The sequence below is a fragment of the Hyperolius riggenbachi genome, chromosome 2 (assembly GCF_040937935.1).
Source record: "Hyperolius riggenbachi isolate aHypRig1 chromosome 2, aHypRig1.pri, whole genome shotgun sequence".
In the NCBI taxonomy this organism is placed as follows: Eukaryota; Metazoa; Chordata; class Amphibia; order Anura; family Hyperoliidae; genus Hyperolius; species Hyperolius riggenbachi.
Window position 1 is genome coordinate 280252344 of NC_090647.1, and position 16858 is coordinate 280269201.

Consider the following 16858-nt stretch of genomic DNA (forward strand, 5'->3'; position numbering starts at 1 on the left):
CACATGGATTTTTAACTAATTTGTCATATTTGCTTAAAGGAATTCTATCAAACTTTCACTATTTCTGTAAGCATTATAAATCATTTTGCCAACAACAGTAAGAATGATCAAAGCATATATTTTTGCTGTGCAGCTTCTTCTGTCTTTCTTTAACTTACTGCCTGTGTCCCCTGAGAAAACTGACGGCGACGGGGTTTTGGGGCAGTTCATTATTCAATAGGGGGATCCTCTTGCTGCATACAGCCATGCTTTATTTTATTGTGATGCTCCTCACACAGCAGAGCGACTTATGCAGCACATGATCGTCTCAGCCCTCTCTCGCTGCTAGACTGAAGTAGACTTCTCTGTTCTGAGCTCCGTAATTAGTTGTATCTACACAAAGGTAAACACATGAGCTGGAGGAAGGCGCGTCATTGCTCTGAAGAGAGCCGTAGAGAAAGATTTATTATGATAATAAATCTTCCTCTACGCCTCCTCTTCAGAGCAATGACGCGCCCTCCTCCAGCTCATGTGTTTACCTTTGTGTAGATACAACTAATTACGGAGCTCAGAACAGAGAAGTCTACTTCAGTCTAGCAGCGAGAGAGGGCTGAGACGATCATGTGCTGCATAAGTCGCTCTGCTGTGTGAGGAGCATCACAATAAAATAAAGCATGGCTGTATGCAGCAAGAGGATCCCCCTATTGAATAATGAACTGCCCCAAAACCCCGTCGCCGTCAGTTTTCTCAGGGGACACAGGCAGTAAGTTAAAGAAAGACAGAAGAAGCTGCACAGCAAAAATATATGCTTTGATCATTCTTACTGTTGTTGGCAAAATGATTTATAATACTTACAGAAATAGTGAAAGTTTGATAGAATTCCTTTAATACTCAATGACTAATTAAAAGTTATGTTTTAAAATCACTGTTTTATTGATGGAGGACCTGAAACCCTTCATTTCCTTGTTTTCTTGAGATCTCTATTTCTATGTCAAACAATGGTGTTGAAAGCGCAGTAAAGACTATGTGACAGGATTCCTTCTTTTACCTGTCAATTGCACTGCACTGGTACAACTTCCTGAGAGCTTCTAAAATAAACTTTTCCTCCGGGGGGTCCAAGTATGGGAACCTGTGAAAAAAAGTTTATGGTAAAGCAAATAAATATATGTTAAAAACTGTACATAGAATCAAAATTGCAGGATAAAATGGAGGGTGGCTACAAAAAAAGTGATGTACTGCCAAACATGAAATGTAAATACGGTATCTATTGCGGATTTCTTCACAATTGTGTGTACTGTGTTCCTATCATCTGGCACTGCTAGTAGCATTACCCAGCACAGGCAAGATGTGCTGAGGCCAAGAAAAGTGTCTGTGTAAGTAAGACTACCCAATAAAGTTCCAGGGTTCAGTATTGGCTAAGGATGTACATATGTATTGGCCATTCACAGGTCGGGAAGTTAAGAGCAAACTTTGTGCCGGTTACAGACGTATTTATGTTTTTATTAAGTATAAAATCAGACTTATCTACTGTACTGAGAAAGAGGACCTCATTTGCATAAGCCAAATCAAACTCTGGTGATCTGCAATCAGGATAAAAAGCAGATTGAGGATTTACTAAAGAAGCCAGACCGTGAGCATGACTATGACTGGGCATACATGTAGCCCACACTATCACTTGGAAATTCCCTATTCTCAGCCCTCACTATCCAGGCAATAGCAAAAAGCTATTGAAGCTGCATTGAAATGCAAGGAATATTGCTAGGGAAATAATATAAAAGAGCAGTTTTAGCATAACAAAAAAATTATATTCATATTAAACCCACAACGGAACTCTGGTCCCTACCTTTCGTGTCTCTACCTCTCCTTCAATCTAGATTGTAAGCCTTTGGGCAGGGTCCTCCCTGCTTTTGTGTCCTACCTGATCATGCACCTCCATTACTGTGAACCCATGCTATGCACTTGAGTGAACCTAACTTGCCTAATCTCCATGCTCCATCCAGTGACTGACTAAGCATTACCTTATGCTCATACTGTGCTGTGTGATCTGGTTTTCTTGTATTCCTGTATTGTCATATTGCTGTATGTCACCCCTAAATATTGTCTGTAACCTAAATTAATGTTCAGCACTGCAAAATATGTTGGCGCTTTATAAATACAATAAATAATAATAATAATAAGCGTGAGGAAGAGAAACCAGTGTAGACCAGAAGGCCACTTCTTTCCGAATGTGCATTAACTCCATATTTCACCATGCAGGCTAGGTGGTCAGGAGGGTGGAAGGTGAACAAATATTAACTCCTTTGGCTTTTAACAACTGAGCAAACCTTAATCCCCTTCAACACTTGTCTTGTTACGGACAAGGAACTCTTCATAGATATTATTAATATAAGGAGATGTCATAATGCTATTATCTGATCAAAACCTAAATGAGAAGGTGAATAAACAGCCACATGCACTCACACGCCATTTTAGAGGAAGGGGTCAACATGGCTTAGAAATGAGGGATGCAAATTTTAATTTTTAAAATCTTTTTTTCCCAAAGTCTCGTTCTCACACACTGCTTATGCACATAGGTGTAAAACCATAGAAGTTGCCCGCCATAATAGCAACTCATACCTTTAGTAAACAATGTGGGTGGGTACCTTGATGTTGCAGAAAGGCAAAGCCCAATAGGAACAGAGAGGCAGACACGCATGCACCATTACCTCTTAATTTCCAAGGAGCCAATCATGGCTTCTGATTTGCAGAATACCAAATGCACACTGCAATCACAGGGCCAACATGACAGGAAGCAGTAGCATGCCACCCAACAGTACCACCCACGCCATACCATCTCAAAGAATCCCTAACCTTTTAGCTTAAAGGGGAACTGAAGTAAGAGGTATATGGAGGCTGCCATATTTATTTCCTTTTAATCAATACCAGTTGCTTGGCAGCTCTGCTGGTCTATTTCTCTGCAGTAGTATCTGAATACCACCAGAAACAAGCATGCAGATCTTGTCAGATCTGACTTTAAAGTCTGAAACACCTGATCTGCTGCATGCTTGTTCAGGGACTATGGCTAATAGTATTAGAGGCAGAGGATCAGCAGGGCTGCCAGGCAACTGGTATTGCTTACAAGGAAATAAACATGGCAGCCTCCTTATAACTCTCTCTTCAGTTCCACTTTAATAAATCAGGCCCTGAAACTTGCCTAAATATAGAAAACAAGTAAATCTCTGTATTTAAATCTCTGAACATCCAAATGGTGTTTATTTTGCCACATTCATGTGTAGGAAGTCACAGCAGTTAGCACACTTGCCTTACAGCTCTAGATCTCTACGGAATATGTATACAGTTTCTAATAAAAAGTCACTTCTGAGACACCTTCCATCAGATGCCCAGCAAGGTCTGCTCCTATCATAAAAATAATCATTTTATGATTGGGGACTACAATGCAATCAAATAAATCAATACAGGTCTATAGATTACCTAACAACATCATTTACTTCCAGGCATTTTAAGGTAAGAATTACAGATGTCAAACTGGCTCGTTTAATCTCAGGTATCATGTGGTCTGGCATGCAATTTTCCCAGAATTCCTCACTATATATTCGGTAACATGTCCCAGGGGCGGTCCTGCCAGATCTCCCCATTCTCTGCACCGCTTCACTTCTGCAAGAAAAGAAACCAGGAAACTTTATTTAAATATACACATAAATGAACAATAGTTCTACATATTTTTTCCCATCACTTACTTTGAGATAGGGACAATTTCTAAAATATCCAGGCCAGCTCGGGGATTATGATTTAACTGTTTCACAAATCCACTGTCTACGACAAAGCTGTAAAATAATAAAATGATGCAGGAAGACATTACCATAGGACAAAATGTGCAAGGATTTTGTCAGCTGGCATTCAAGCAAATTCAAACAAATGCCCACAGCTCTGTGCTTTACAGCCTAGGTTCTCAACAAGTGGTGCATGCACTACTGGGGGCACTTGAACACATTTTAGGAGGTACTTGAAGATAGTCATAGTCAATTTATTCCAGTGCCTTTGGGGGTTTAAAATTGATAAATCATGTATTAATATGCCCAAATCAGTATTATTAGTTAATAGTATAAAGTAAAGTTTTAGAAGCATTTATACACAAATATGGCGTACTCCTGACAAATGTATATGTGTCAAGAGGTACTTGAGATAATGGTATTCATAAACAGGGGGTAATTAGCAAAAACTATCTTTAATAAAGGGGTACATGATTAAGTAATGTTGACAAAAACAGCTTTACAGCACAAATATGCATGCTTGTTCCAAGACAGTCACTGTATTGGCAGCAACCGAGATTGAGGACATCATTTGGCAAATAATCACTTACTCTGTGAAGCAAGGTAGTAAATCAGTGCTACTTCCCTATGGATTTTGGATCACTCAGTTTCACTCTCACTTTATCAGACGTCTCACTGGGAATCCATTGAACCACTACCTGACTAGAGTTGTAACCTCTTGATGATAGTAATCCAGTACAAAGCTATGTGGCCATGAGTCCTACACCACTACTCCCCAAACAAGCACTCTAGACAAAAATCTATCACCACATCTGGCCTTTCCATCTATAGCTGTTCAAAATCAACACTTGCAGAAATCTATATATCACTGAAACATTTGATCGAATCTGCCAGAAAATAAATTGGTAAATGACAAACTTAAGCATTATGGCCAGGGGCATAACTAGGGGGGAGCGGCCCCTGCGACTGCCGGGGGGCCCAGAGGTGTTGGAGACCCAAATACTAATCTCCCCCTTCTCAGATACTCCAGATTAGGTGTTTTTGTGGCTACACGTTATGGGCGAGAGGATCCTGATGGCCACTACCGTTTTATGAGCTGCAAATGTTATCCAATGCAAACCCAGAACACCAAATTACAAATTAGCAGCAAGTTATCACTCAATGGCATAACTACTGTAGGAGGAGCACACAGGCAAACATAAACCGTGGTCAGTGGTACACCTGACAAGTCATAGGTAGCAAGTCGCTTGTCACGCAAAGCATTTACATTCTTTATAACAAGGTTACAGGGTTAATGTGGGGGTGATTGCAGAAATATTTGTTCTTCTGGATGCCATGATAACTAATATTGTGCTAGTACAGGAATCTAGGAATCTTTCTACCACAAATCATACACACACCGATATTATCACTAGTGACAGCCTGGAGGAAGAGGATGAAAAAGCCGTACATCTAAAGTGAACTCTGGCTCTCCAGTCAAGTCATGTCACCTGGAGTTCACTTCAAATGCCTCTCCCTTCAGTGTGGTTACCATTGCAGATGTATGAAGAAGGACCACCAGTCACAGATATGGGAGAAGAGAAAGGAGCATTAACCAAAGAGGAAGATGGTTATGCATTAGTGATACAAGTTGGGGAAAACAGGAATTATAGAGCAGAAGCAAAGATTAAAGACATTCATTAGCGGTGCAAATTCAGACCACAGTTATCGTATCCAAACCAGTTGTGATCTAAAAAAATAAAAAAAATAAAAAAAAAACACCAAGCAGATCAACCACCTCATTAAGGAAACAAACGATAATATGATTGTTTAGGATTGATTGGGCTAACCACCTTCTCTGCTTTCATACAATCTGATCTGATTAATCTGATCCAATATTCAATCGTTCCTGAAAAAAATGGGCACCTTCAAGCACCAGAAAGATAAATATATACCGTATCCCTTCAATGGTCACAGATGTTGCAGCAATATTTGTGGCTATTACACATTTTCTGACTCCAGGTGGGGGAGGAAGAAATATTCTTTTTTGTTGATCTAGAAAACAATGCAGATAAACAGAATTTATTGATATTGATTTTAGGCTTCCTAGGATAAGATCAGAATCAGAATCATTTTATTTCGCCAAGCATGACTGGGTCATGCCCGGAATTGGGTTTGGCACAATGGAGCGGTACATAGAAGGAAAGGCAGGAAAAACGTTAGAATGACAGTAATACATCATACTCAAATATAGACATACACAATATACAATCAGCATTAGATATAGATATACATATAGCTCAGAATCCCTCTTTCAAAAATACACTGCTGAAGTCTACCGCTCTAATGCAGGTGGTAGGGCGCTCCTATGCAGGTGGTAGGGCGCTGATAGAGGTTGGTAGAATTTTAAGGGAGTTCAGGAGGCTAATGGCCATCGGGAAGAAAGAGTTCTTGTGTCTGGTGGTCTTGGTGGGGATGGCCCGGAGTCTCCGACCCAGTGGAAGTGGGGTGAAAAAACAGTGCCCAGGGTGAGAGAGGTCACTTGCAATCCTCAGTGCCCTGGCTCGCAGTCTTGTGTTATACAGGTGGTCAAGTGGGGGCAGAGGTCTCCCAATGGTCCTCTCCGCCGACCTAATGATCCTCTGTAGTTTGTGCCTGTCGCTGACGGTGGCTCCCGCATACCAGACCAAGATGGCGGAGCAGAGGATAGATTCAATGGTGGCAGTGTAAAAGCATGTTAGAATCTCCTGCGCCATGCCGAACTTCCGCAGTTGGCGGAGGAAGAAGAGTCTCTGCTGGGCTTTCCGTTGGGTTGACGTGATGTTGACTCTCCAACTAAGATCACTGGAGATGGTGGTGCCCAGCAGGCGAGCGCAGGGCACTCTGGCCACCTCGGTGCCGTCGATGTAGATGGGAGGTGGGGAAGGAGCCGACTTCCTGAAGTCAATTATAAGTTCGACGGTTTTGGCCGTGTTGAGCACCAGGCTGTTCTCCTTGCACCAGTGGCATAGTCTTTCCACCTGCTGCTGGTAATCCTGGATGTTGTCTTTGGTGACGAGGGCAAGATAAAACATGCATGGAATAAGCACATAAATATACAGAGTCTGTAGTGTAATATACAGATGTGATCGCCAAAAGCTGAAATGGTGCCGTGTAGTCATCCTTGCATATCAAGCCAACCAACAGCGTATGCCAGTAATCTCTTCTACTAAATATACAGTGATGTGAAAAACGATTTGCCCCCTTCCTCATTTCTTATTCTTTTGCATGTTTGTCACACTAAAATGTTTCTGCTCATCAAAAACCGTTAACTATTAGTCAAAGATAACATAATTGAACACAAAATGCAGTTTTAAATTATGGTTTTTATTAGTTACTGAGAAAAAAAACTCAAAACCTACATGGCCCTGTGTGAAAAAAAAATTGCCCCTTGAACCTAATAACTGGTTGGGCCACCATTAGCAGCAATAACTGCAATCAAGCGTTTGCGATAACTTGCAACAAGTCTTTTACAGCGCTCTGGAGGAATTTTCGCCCACTCATCTTTGCAGAATTGTTGTAATTCAGCTTTATTTGGGGGTTTTCTAGCATGAACCGCCTTTTTAAGGTCATGCCACAACATCTCAATAAGATTCAGGTCAGGACTTTGACTAGGCCACTCCAAAGTCTTCATTTTGTTTTTCTTCAGCCATTCAGAGGTGGATTTGCTGGTGTGTTTTGGGTCATTGTCCTGCTGCCACACCCAAGATCGCTTCAGCTTGAGTTGACGAACAGATGGCCAGACATTCTCCTTCAGGATTTTTTGGTAGACAGTAGAATTCATGGTTCCATCTATCACAGCAAGCCTTCCAGGTCCTGAAGCAGCAAAACAACCCCAGACCATCACACTACCACCACCATATTTTACTGTTAGTATGATGTTCTTTTGCTGAAATGCTGTGTTACTTTTACGCCAGATGTAACGGGACACGCACCTTCCAAAAAGTTCAACTTTTGTCTCGTCGGTCCACAAGGTATTTTCCCAAAAGTCTTGGCAATTATTGAGATGTGTTTTAGCAAAATTGAGACGAGCCTTAATGTTCTTTTTGCTTAAAAGTGATTTGCGCCTTGGATATCTGCCATGCAGGCTATTTTTGCCTAGTCTCTTTCTTATGGTGGAGCCGTGAACACTGACCTTAATTGAGGCAAGTGAGGCCTGCAGTTCTTTAGATGTTGTCCTGGGGTCTTTTGTGGCCTCTCGGATGAGTTTCCTCTGCGCTCTTGGGGTAATTTTGGTCGGCCGGCCACTCCTGGGAAGGTTCATCACTGTTCCATGTTTTTGTCATTTGTGGATAATGGCTCTCACTGTGGTTCGTTGGAGTTCCAAAGCTTTAGAAATGGCTTTATTTACCCGACTGATAGATCTCAATTAATTTTGTTCTCATTTGTTCCTGAATTTCTTTGGATCTTGGCATGATGTCTAGCTTTTGAGCTGCTTTTGGTCTACTTCTCTGTGTCAGATAGCTCCTATTTAAGTGATTTCTTGATTGGAACAGGTGTGGCAGTAATCAGGCCTGGGGGTGACTACAGAAATTAAACTCTGGTGTGATAAACCACAGTTAAGTTATTTTTTAACAAGGGGGGGGCAATCACTTTTTCACACAGGGCCATGTAGATTTGGAGTTTTTTTTCTCACTAAATAATAAAAAACATCATTTAAAACTGCATTTTGTGTTCAATTATGTTATCTTTGACTAATAGTTAACGGTTTTTGATGAGCAGAAACATTTAAGTGTGACAAACATGCAAAAGAATAAGAAATCAGGACGGGGGCAAATCGTTTTTCACATCACTGTACACACACACAAAAATCACTGCTTAGAGCTGTCAGAGTATTGCAATGCCTTATGGGACTTGTAGTTCCACCACAGCTGGAGTGCCAAGGTTAGCCATCACTGGTCTAGCCTTTCAATGATGCAATGCAGGGCCTGCTGTTCACCAGGGAAGCAATTGATTCCCTAGGACATTGTTATTAGATCCCAGGCTGGCCAAGATGAAAGCGCATCTCTTCCAGCTCGAATTTGAAGGCCTGAACCAAGCTCAAACACTAGAAGCTGGAATCTTTTGGCTTGATAAGTCAAAAGGTGGTTTGGGAAGACACTTGGGAATGATTTATCAAGACATCTGAAAAGAAACGAACGCTAAAGTGGAAAGCTGCTCAGAACAATTAGTATGCTTATTTTATTTAACAAAAGTTAGCTGATTTGTTGTTCTATGTAACTGTTTGATCAAAAACAACCTATGGGATCATCCATTCAATGGGCTGCCGTGGTACAGGAGCTACATTCTCTTTGTTTTATACAACACTGTGCAGTTGCTGTCTACTGAATGTGGTAGAACAGGTGAATGATCAGTTTCAAGAGAATATCCATTACTGCCCTGATCTGATACTTATTGTACACGGTAATCTTCACTTAATCTAAGCTTAAAGGACAAGGTGACATGATGAGATGGATATGTGCATGTACAGTGCCAAGCACACAAATAACTATGCTGTGTTCCTTTTTTTCTTTCTATGCCTAAAAAAAAGTTAAGAAATCAGGTATGCAAGTGACAGTTTCTGTCCGGGTCGGACGATAGCTCAGCCCTCACTGATAAGGAATTACAGCCATAAAACACTTTCCTGGCAGTAAATGGCTCCTGAGAGCTCTGGCATACTTCAATGAAGGTCATTAAGCAGAGATGATGAAATGGTAAAATCTTAAAAAGTAGATTTAAATATAAAATAAAACTGTAGGATAACTTAAAAAGTCATTTTTAGGAGAAGGAGGGTAGATACTATTTCTCATCAGTTTATTTTCATCTTGGATGTCCTTTAACACTATGTACATACGCTGGATTTAACTCAGCTAAAGCAGACCATTAAGGATTGTGTTGGCCGAGGAGAATCTAGCGCATGTACTACTAGTTCTGCCCATTGGAATCTGCTCCATCCATCATCCCTGCTCCTCCCTCCATAGTAAATCGACATTATGCTAGCCTCTAAGCTAGTGACATGTCTGGACATCACTCAGTCCATACCAGTCACCCAAGGAATCGAGTCCCAATCACTGCAAGCGACAGTTCTCATAATCTTGTACGAGGCATAAGACTTATGTCTGCTGTGCTATCAGTCAAGTTTGTGTACTGTGTGGAATTTGTTATTTGACAACTACCGAAGCTTGATAGTTAAAAAAAAGGAATTCCTTTTATCAGTATATAGATTTACAAGTTAAGGCAACACTGATATACACTCACCTAAAGGATTATTAGGAACGCCATACTAATACGGTGTTTGACCCCCTTTTGCCTTCAGAACTGCCTTAATTCTAAGTGGCATTAATTCAACAAGGTGCTGAAAGCATTCTTTAGAAATGTTGGCCCATATGGATAAGATAGCATCTTGCAGTTGGAGATTTGTGGGATGCACATTCAGGGCACGAAGCTCTCGTTCCATCACATCCCAAAGATGTTCTATTGTGTTGAGACTGTGGGGGCCATTTTAGTACAGTGAACTCATTGTCATGTTCAAGAAACCAATTTGAAATTATTCGAGCTTTGTGACATGGTGCATTATCCTGCTGGAAGTAGCCATCAGAGGATGGGTATATGGCGGTCATGAAGAGATGGACATGACCAGAAACAATGCTCAGTTAGCCCGTGGCATTTAAACGATGCCCAAATGGCACTAAGGGGCCTAAAGTGTGCTAAGAAAACATCCCCCCCACCATTACACCACCACCAGCCTGCACAGTGGTAACAAGGCATGATGGATCCATGTCATTCTGTTTATGTCAAATTCTGACTATCAACCAGGCAACATTTTTCCAGTCTTCACCTGTCCAATTTTGGTGAGCTCATGCAAATTGTAGCCTCTTTTTCCTATTTGTAGTGGAGATGAGTGGTACCCGGTGGGGTCTTCTGTTGTTGTAGCCCATCCGCCTCAAGATTGTGCGTGTTGTGGCTTCACAAATGCTTTGCTGCATACCTCGGTTGTAACGAGTGGTTATTTCAGTCAACATTGCTCTTCTATCAGCTTGATTTAGTCGGCCCATTCTCCTCTGACCTCTAGCATCAACAAGGCATTTTCGCCCACAGGACTGCCACATACTGGATGTTTTTCCCTTTTCACACCATTCTTTGTAAATCTTAGAAATAGTTGTGTGTGAAAATCCCAGTAACTAAGCATGTTGTGAAATACTCAGACCGGCCCGTCTGGCACCAACAACCATGCCACGCTCAAAATTGCTTAAATCACCTTTCTTTCCCATTCTGACATTCAGTTTGGAGTTCAGGAGATTGTCTTAACCAGGACCACACCCCAAAATGCATTGAAGCAACTGCCATGTTATTGGTTGATTAGATAATTGCATTAATGAGAAATTGAACAGGTGTTCCTAATAATTTTTAGGTGAATGTATTTACATGCTTAGTTTTTAGGAAAAAAGGGGTAAATCACTCAATGAGAGTTGCAAAACATTCAGTATTAATACTTTGCATGGTGCCCTTTTATAACCTTGGATTCCTCCCTTTTGATATAGATCACTGAGCACTAGCATTAGCCAGGAATATGTGTGGTTTTGAAGAACACCCATATCTTGTTCATCTGATGAGAGTCACACAACTGTACAGGACATTCAGGATAGAGTTTATTTGTTACATATACACCTCATGGTGTATGCCTAGTATTATAGCAATAGCAGTTTGTCACCGATACCAGTGTGGGTAATCTCACAGGGTTATACATGGTTAGATCCAAACAACAAAAAGAGACGGCACACCACTGGCTGCAACAAATCTTGTTGTATTCACGAACAAGTGCACACTTATACATGGTTAGGAATATGAAGTTCTGAAGGCAGGGGAAAAAAAAAAAAAAACACAAAGTCAGAGCTGCTGCTCTGCAATGGTTGCCTGGCTCCTGGCAGTCATCAAGTCATGTCTAATTAATTCCTAATCACCATACAATACAGTGCATTTCTAGCAACGCTCATTTGAGTTAATGAAGCAGAAAAGGTCATCTAAAGGCAGACCTTTATTATTATGACATTACATCATTTAGACGCCACACAAATACCATTCCAAACAATTGCAGAATGCTCCGTCACACACAGGTCAGAACATGTGTCAAAGGGGAATTTATTGACTAATAATGTGACCCTGTGGTCTCTTGCCACAAAATAACCTGTTATGCAAGCTATGAAGCATATGCAGCCTTGAATGCTTACAATCTAAACTAATGTTTCCTGGTAGGACTCCTAACAGTGGGTTCATGAATGCGTGTTCCTTGTGTCTATTGCAGTCATTTCTAAATAGCAAAGCTACGTCTGTTACAATGGATGCCAACAGATGTGGATAAACACAGCATATTGTACATCAGACCTGCAGTGACCCTCCATGTGTGAACCCAGCCTAATTGTGAGTCTAATCTTTCCTTGTTAGAGCTGTGCTTTGTCCTACATGCACCTGACACTTGCTTTACCACAGTAGCCATCCAAATAGTGACAGGCCAAGAGTAAGACTCAAGAAGGGATGCCAAGCAGTTTTCTTCAGGATATAATGTTGTGCATTTTGGGACTGTTTTGCATTCATGGATGACTAAACAGGAATTGTTTAGTGTGTTCACTCCATTTAAATCTAACAAAAAGTATGGTTGGAGTTTCATTTAGGGGTATAACTATAGTTGTGAAGTCCCCCCGCAGAGATCTGTCGGTGCCCAACCCAACCCCCTCCCCCTACTGTGGTGGATGGGGGGGGGGGGGGGGGAGGTCCTGATCCTAATAAAAATCGTGAAGAATGCGCAGCAGAAGCTTTATACATTACCTGCTCGCGGTGATCGTGTCTCCTCCACCTTTTGCTTAGTTAGCAAGTTTCTTGCAGTCAGCCAATCACTATGCGGCTTCCGACCCAGTATGATGAGTGGCTGGCTGCCGTGTCTTACCGGCAGATGTCTGTATGTGCTAGGGTCCGCCCTTCCCTAGTGTATTCTGCATGATCGTGTGCTCCTTTCCTATGACTGCCTCATACTATCCGTATGTTATTGGGCCTACCTAATCAGCCCAAAACCACATGATCATGTATTTTGTACCTGTATAGCTTTGTCCTATGTTGTATAACCTTGTTACGTCTGTCATCCTTTTTATCACTGTATGTGTTTATTGTCCAGCACTGCGTAATATGCTGGCGCTTTATAAATACAATAATTAATTATGTATATGATGGGACTGTAAACTGGCATTGTTCCTGAAACAAGCCTGTGTGTGGAACTTTACTTAAATTTTTCATACAAGTAGCCTAAAACTTATCAATATACTAAAATTCATTTCAACAAATCTAATACATATTATTATTTACAACAAAGTTGCAAGCATTAACGTAGGTATTCTCACAAAAGCAAACTAAACAATGATTAAAAACATACGAGACTACCCCTCAAAAAATCTCACTAAGGTATCCAGCTGCGTCTATAAACTGCTCCGTGCTACTCCGCATGCGGGCTCAGTCGGCTATTGCGTGCACATGAACCAGGTAGAGGAGCTGCATAGCTCCAATATGATTAGCGACAATGCATTGTCGTTAATCTTCCAGGGGGCTGCGCTCGGCAATGGGGGACCAAAGAATAGCAAGGGAAGCCTCAATAGGATCCTGAAACGTCCCTCTCTTAAAGTCAAGTATCTGATTTTGTACCCGAGCATCGGCTTGGGTACACTTTAAAAATGTAACATAGATAAGGTGAAAACAGGTGAAAAAGCTTTGTGAATCATGCCCTTTGTAGGCTACCATGGTGAGAGAGGTATTTTTGGAGGGGACATGACAGTTATTACTATTCAAAAAATGCCTTTGGTTGGGTACTCAGCATTGTACCTAACATACTAAAATGGCAAAGTTATCTTAATAACATACAAGACACCAAATACTAAAAATAGAATTAACAAAGTATAAAACATTTGTTACCTGTTGGCATGGAGCCATATAATGGCAGAATGAGCAAGCCCTCTACTGAAGAATCATACACATCATGGCGGTAGTCAATCAATTCTGCCTTTTGAAACAGCAAGTCACAAGCCTTCTCAATCTCTGACTGGCCTAAAATAAATATGTGCATCAATGCATTATTTTATATATATAATTCTTTATTTTCAAAAGATTTTTGATCAGTTCCTGTCTAGTCTCTCTGCTCATTGTAAAAGGAGTGAGAAATTGCTTCTTATGGCATACAGTCCAGGGTGACACGAGGTACTGTGCTAATGTTTTTTTATAAAGTTGCAGTGCTGGCCAAAACCAGTTAATCTCTCTTTACATTGGCTAGAAGTAGGGCAGGTCAGCAGATCTGTTTTGTGCAAGGAAGTTACTGCATCCAGCCTTTCAAAAGCCTGATGGGCATTTTCAATATATTTATTACAAAAAGTACCAACATGCAACTGCAATGTCAATGTGTATTGTCTATTAATGCAAATTAACTATCATGTACTGGTAGTCCCCGGTTAAAGTATATCCGAAGTGACATGTGACATGATGAGATAGACATGTGTATGTACAGTGCCTAGCACACAAATAACTATGCTGTGTTCCTTTTTTTTTCCTTTCTCTGCCTGAGAGTTAAATATCAGGTATGTAAGTGGCTGACTCAGTCCTGACTCAGAAAGGAAGTAACTACAATGTGACCCTCACTGATAAGAAATTCCCCTTTTTATCTCTTTCTTGCTCTCTGAAGCAATTTTCTGCTAGGAACGTGTTTTATAGTTGGAATTTCTTATCGGTGAGGGTCACACTGTAGTCACTTCCTGTCTGAGTCAGGACTGAGTCAGCCACTTACATACCTGATATTTAACTCTTTCAGGCAGAGAAAGAAAAAAAGGAACACAGCATTGTTATTTGTGTGCTAGGCACTGTACATACACTTGTCTATCTCATCATGTCACATGTCACTTCGGGTATCCTTTAATGAAAGACAGGGACTGTAGGTTCGTTCTTAACCTGAATCTGATCTTAAGTTGGAACACTGTGCCATCTCTGTCCCCTGTACCTCCTCTGGGCTTCCAGTGTCCCCCCTCTGTGTCACCTCTGCCCTCTGTACCTGCTTACAGAAGTTTAAAAGCCTTTTTTTCCTTCAAATATTTCTAACCCATTCGCGTTCCGTCGTTTTCACTTGAGCAATGTTCACCTCCCATTAATCAGCCTATAACTTTATCACTACTTATCACAATGAACTGATCTATATCTTGTTTTTTCCGCCACCAATTAGGCTTTCTTTGGGGGGTACATTTTGCTAAGAGCCACTTTACTGTAAATGCATTTTAACAGGAAGAATAAGAAAAAACGGAAAAAATTCATTATTTCTCAGTTTTCAGCCATTATAGTCTTAAAATAATACATGCCTCCATAATTAAAACTCACGTATTGTATTTGCCCATATGTCCCGGTTATTACAACGTTAAAATTATGTCCCTATCACAATGTATGGCAAAAATATTTTATTTGGAAATAAAGGTGCATTTTTTTTCCGTTTTGCATCTATCACTATTTACAAGTTTAAAATTAAAAAAAAATATAGAAATATTTCATCTTTACATTGATATTTAAAAAGTTTAGACCCTTAGGTAAATATTTACATGTCTGTTTTTTTATATTAACCACTTCACCACTGAGGGGTTTTACCCCCTGAGCACCAGAGCAATTTTCACCTTTCAGCGCTCCTTCCATTCATTCGTCTATAACTTTATCATTACTTATCGAAATGAAATGAACTATATCTTGTTTTTTCCGCCACCAATTAGGCTTTCTTTAGGTGGGACATTATGCCAAGAATTATTTTTTTCTAAATGTGTTTTAATGGGAAAATAGGAAAAATGTGGGGAAAAAAATTATTATTTTTCAGTTTTCGGCCATTATAGTTTTTAAATAATGCATGCTACTGTAATTAAAACCCATGAAACGTATTTGCCCTTTTGTCCCGGTTATAAAACCATTTAAATTATGTCCCTATCACAATGTTTGGCGCCAATATTTTATTTGGAAATAAAGGTGCATTTTTTTCATTTTTGCGTCCATCCCTAATTACAAGCCCATAGTTTATAAAGTAACAGTGTTATACCCTCTTGACATAAATATTTAAAAAGTTCAGTCCCTAAGGTAACTATTTATGTATTTTTTTTAATTGTAAATTTTTTAAATTTTTTTTAATTACAAAAAAAAAAAAAATGGGGAGTGTGGGAGGTAATGAGTTAATTTTATGTGTAAAAGTCATTTATTTGTATGTGAAAAATGTGTAGGGTGTAGTTTACTATTTGGCCACAAGATGGCCACAGTAACTTTTTGTTTTAATGCGACCTCCAAGCTTCCTTCCGGAAGCTTGGAGGAAGTATAAGGAGGCTGGACACGTGAGTTTTTTCTCACAATGATCGCGCTGCCCATAGGAGAGCAGCTGATCATTGCGGGGCTTAGATCAACGAACGGGAATGGATTTTCCCGTTCATTGATCTCTGGGCGAGCGGGCGGCGGCGTTTACTAGCGGCGGGCGGCGTGTTTACGAGCGGGAGCGCGGGCAGCGTCGGGAACGCGGAAAGTACGTGTTTCTCCGTCCCTGGTTGTTAAAGGATGGAAAAAGGGGCGGAGAAATACGTACGCGCGGGGGTAAAGTGGTTAAACAATTTATTTGGGTATTTTTGGGAGGGTGGGATGTAAACCATAGTTTTTTGATGTTATTGTGTGTTGATTTAAACATTTTTTACTTTTTGTTGTAGTTTTACTTTTTGGCCACAAGATGGCGGCCATGAGTTTGTTTACATGACGTCACTCTAAGCGTAACACGCTTAGAGTGACGCATCGGGGAGGGAACAGCCAGAAAAAGTGAAGCTTCCGAGAGAAGCTGTCGCTTTTTCAGCGGGGGAGAGGAATCAGTGATCGGGCACTATAGCCCGATTCACTGATTGCCTGGCTAACGAATCGCGGGCCGGGAGCACGCGTGCACGCGCGATTGGCCACGGGAGCGCGCGGTAGCGCGCATGGTTCCTGGACGTAGTTTTTACGTCCAGGAACCAAAATAGGTTAAAAATCGATTTTCTCAAAAACTAAAAAAAAGTCCGATTTGAAAAAGAAAATGTTTGACTTGT

The 16858-nt window shown here is 40.7% G+C and overlaps 1 protein-coding gene across 5 annotated transcripts in view; it reads right to left on the reverse strand.

The window, feature by feature from the left end:
- The window catches only part of DHX40 (DEAH-box helicase 40), a 96358-nt gene that overhangs the window by 50348 nt on the left and 29152 nt on the right, over positions 1 to 16858 (reverse strand). For all 5 annotated transcript variants that reach the window (XM_068268768.1, XM_068268769.1, XM_068268767.1 and 2 more), the window contains 5 exons: positions 13701 to 13832; positions 5684 to 5783; positions 3717 to 3803; positions 3451 to 3633; positions 1028 to 1108 (listed from right to left, as the gene is read on the reverse strand). In XM_068268768.1, coding sequence (XP_068124869.1) covers positions 1028 to 1108; positions 3451 to 3633; positions 3717 to 3803; positions 5684 to 5783; positions 13701 to 13832 — 583 coding nt within the window. The remainder of the gene's footprint in view (positions 1 to 1027; positions 1109 to 3450; positions 3634 to 3716; positions 3804 to 5683; positions 5784 to 13700; positions 13833 to 16858) is intronic.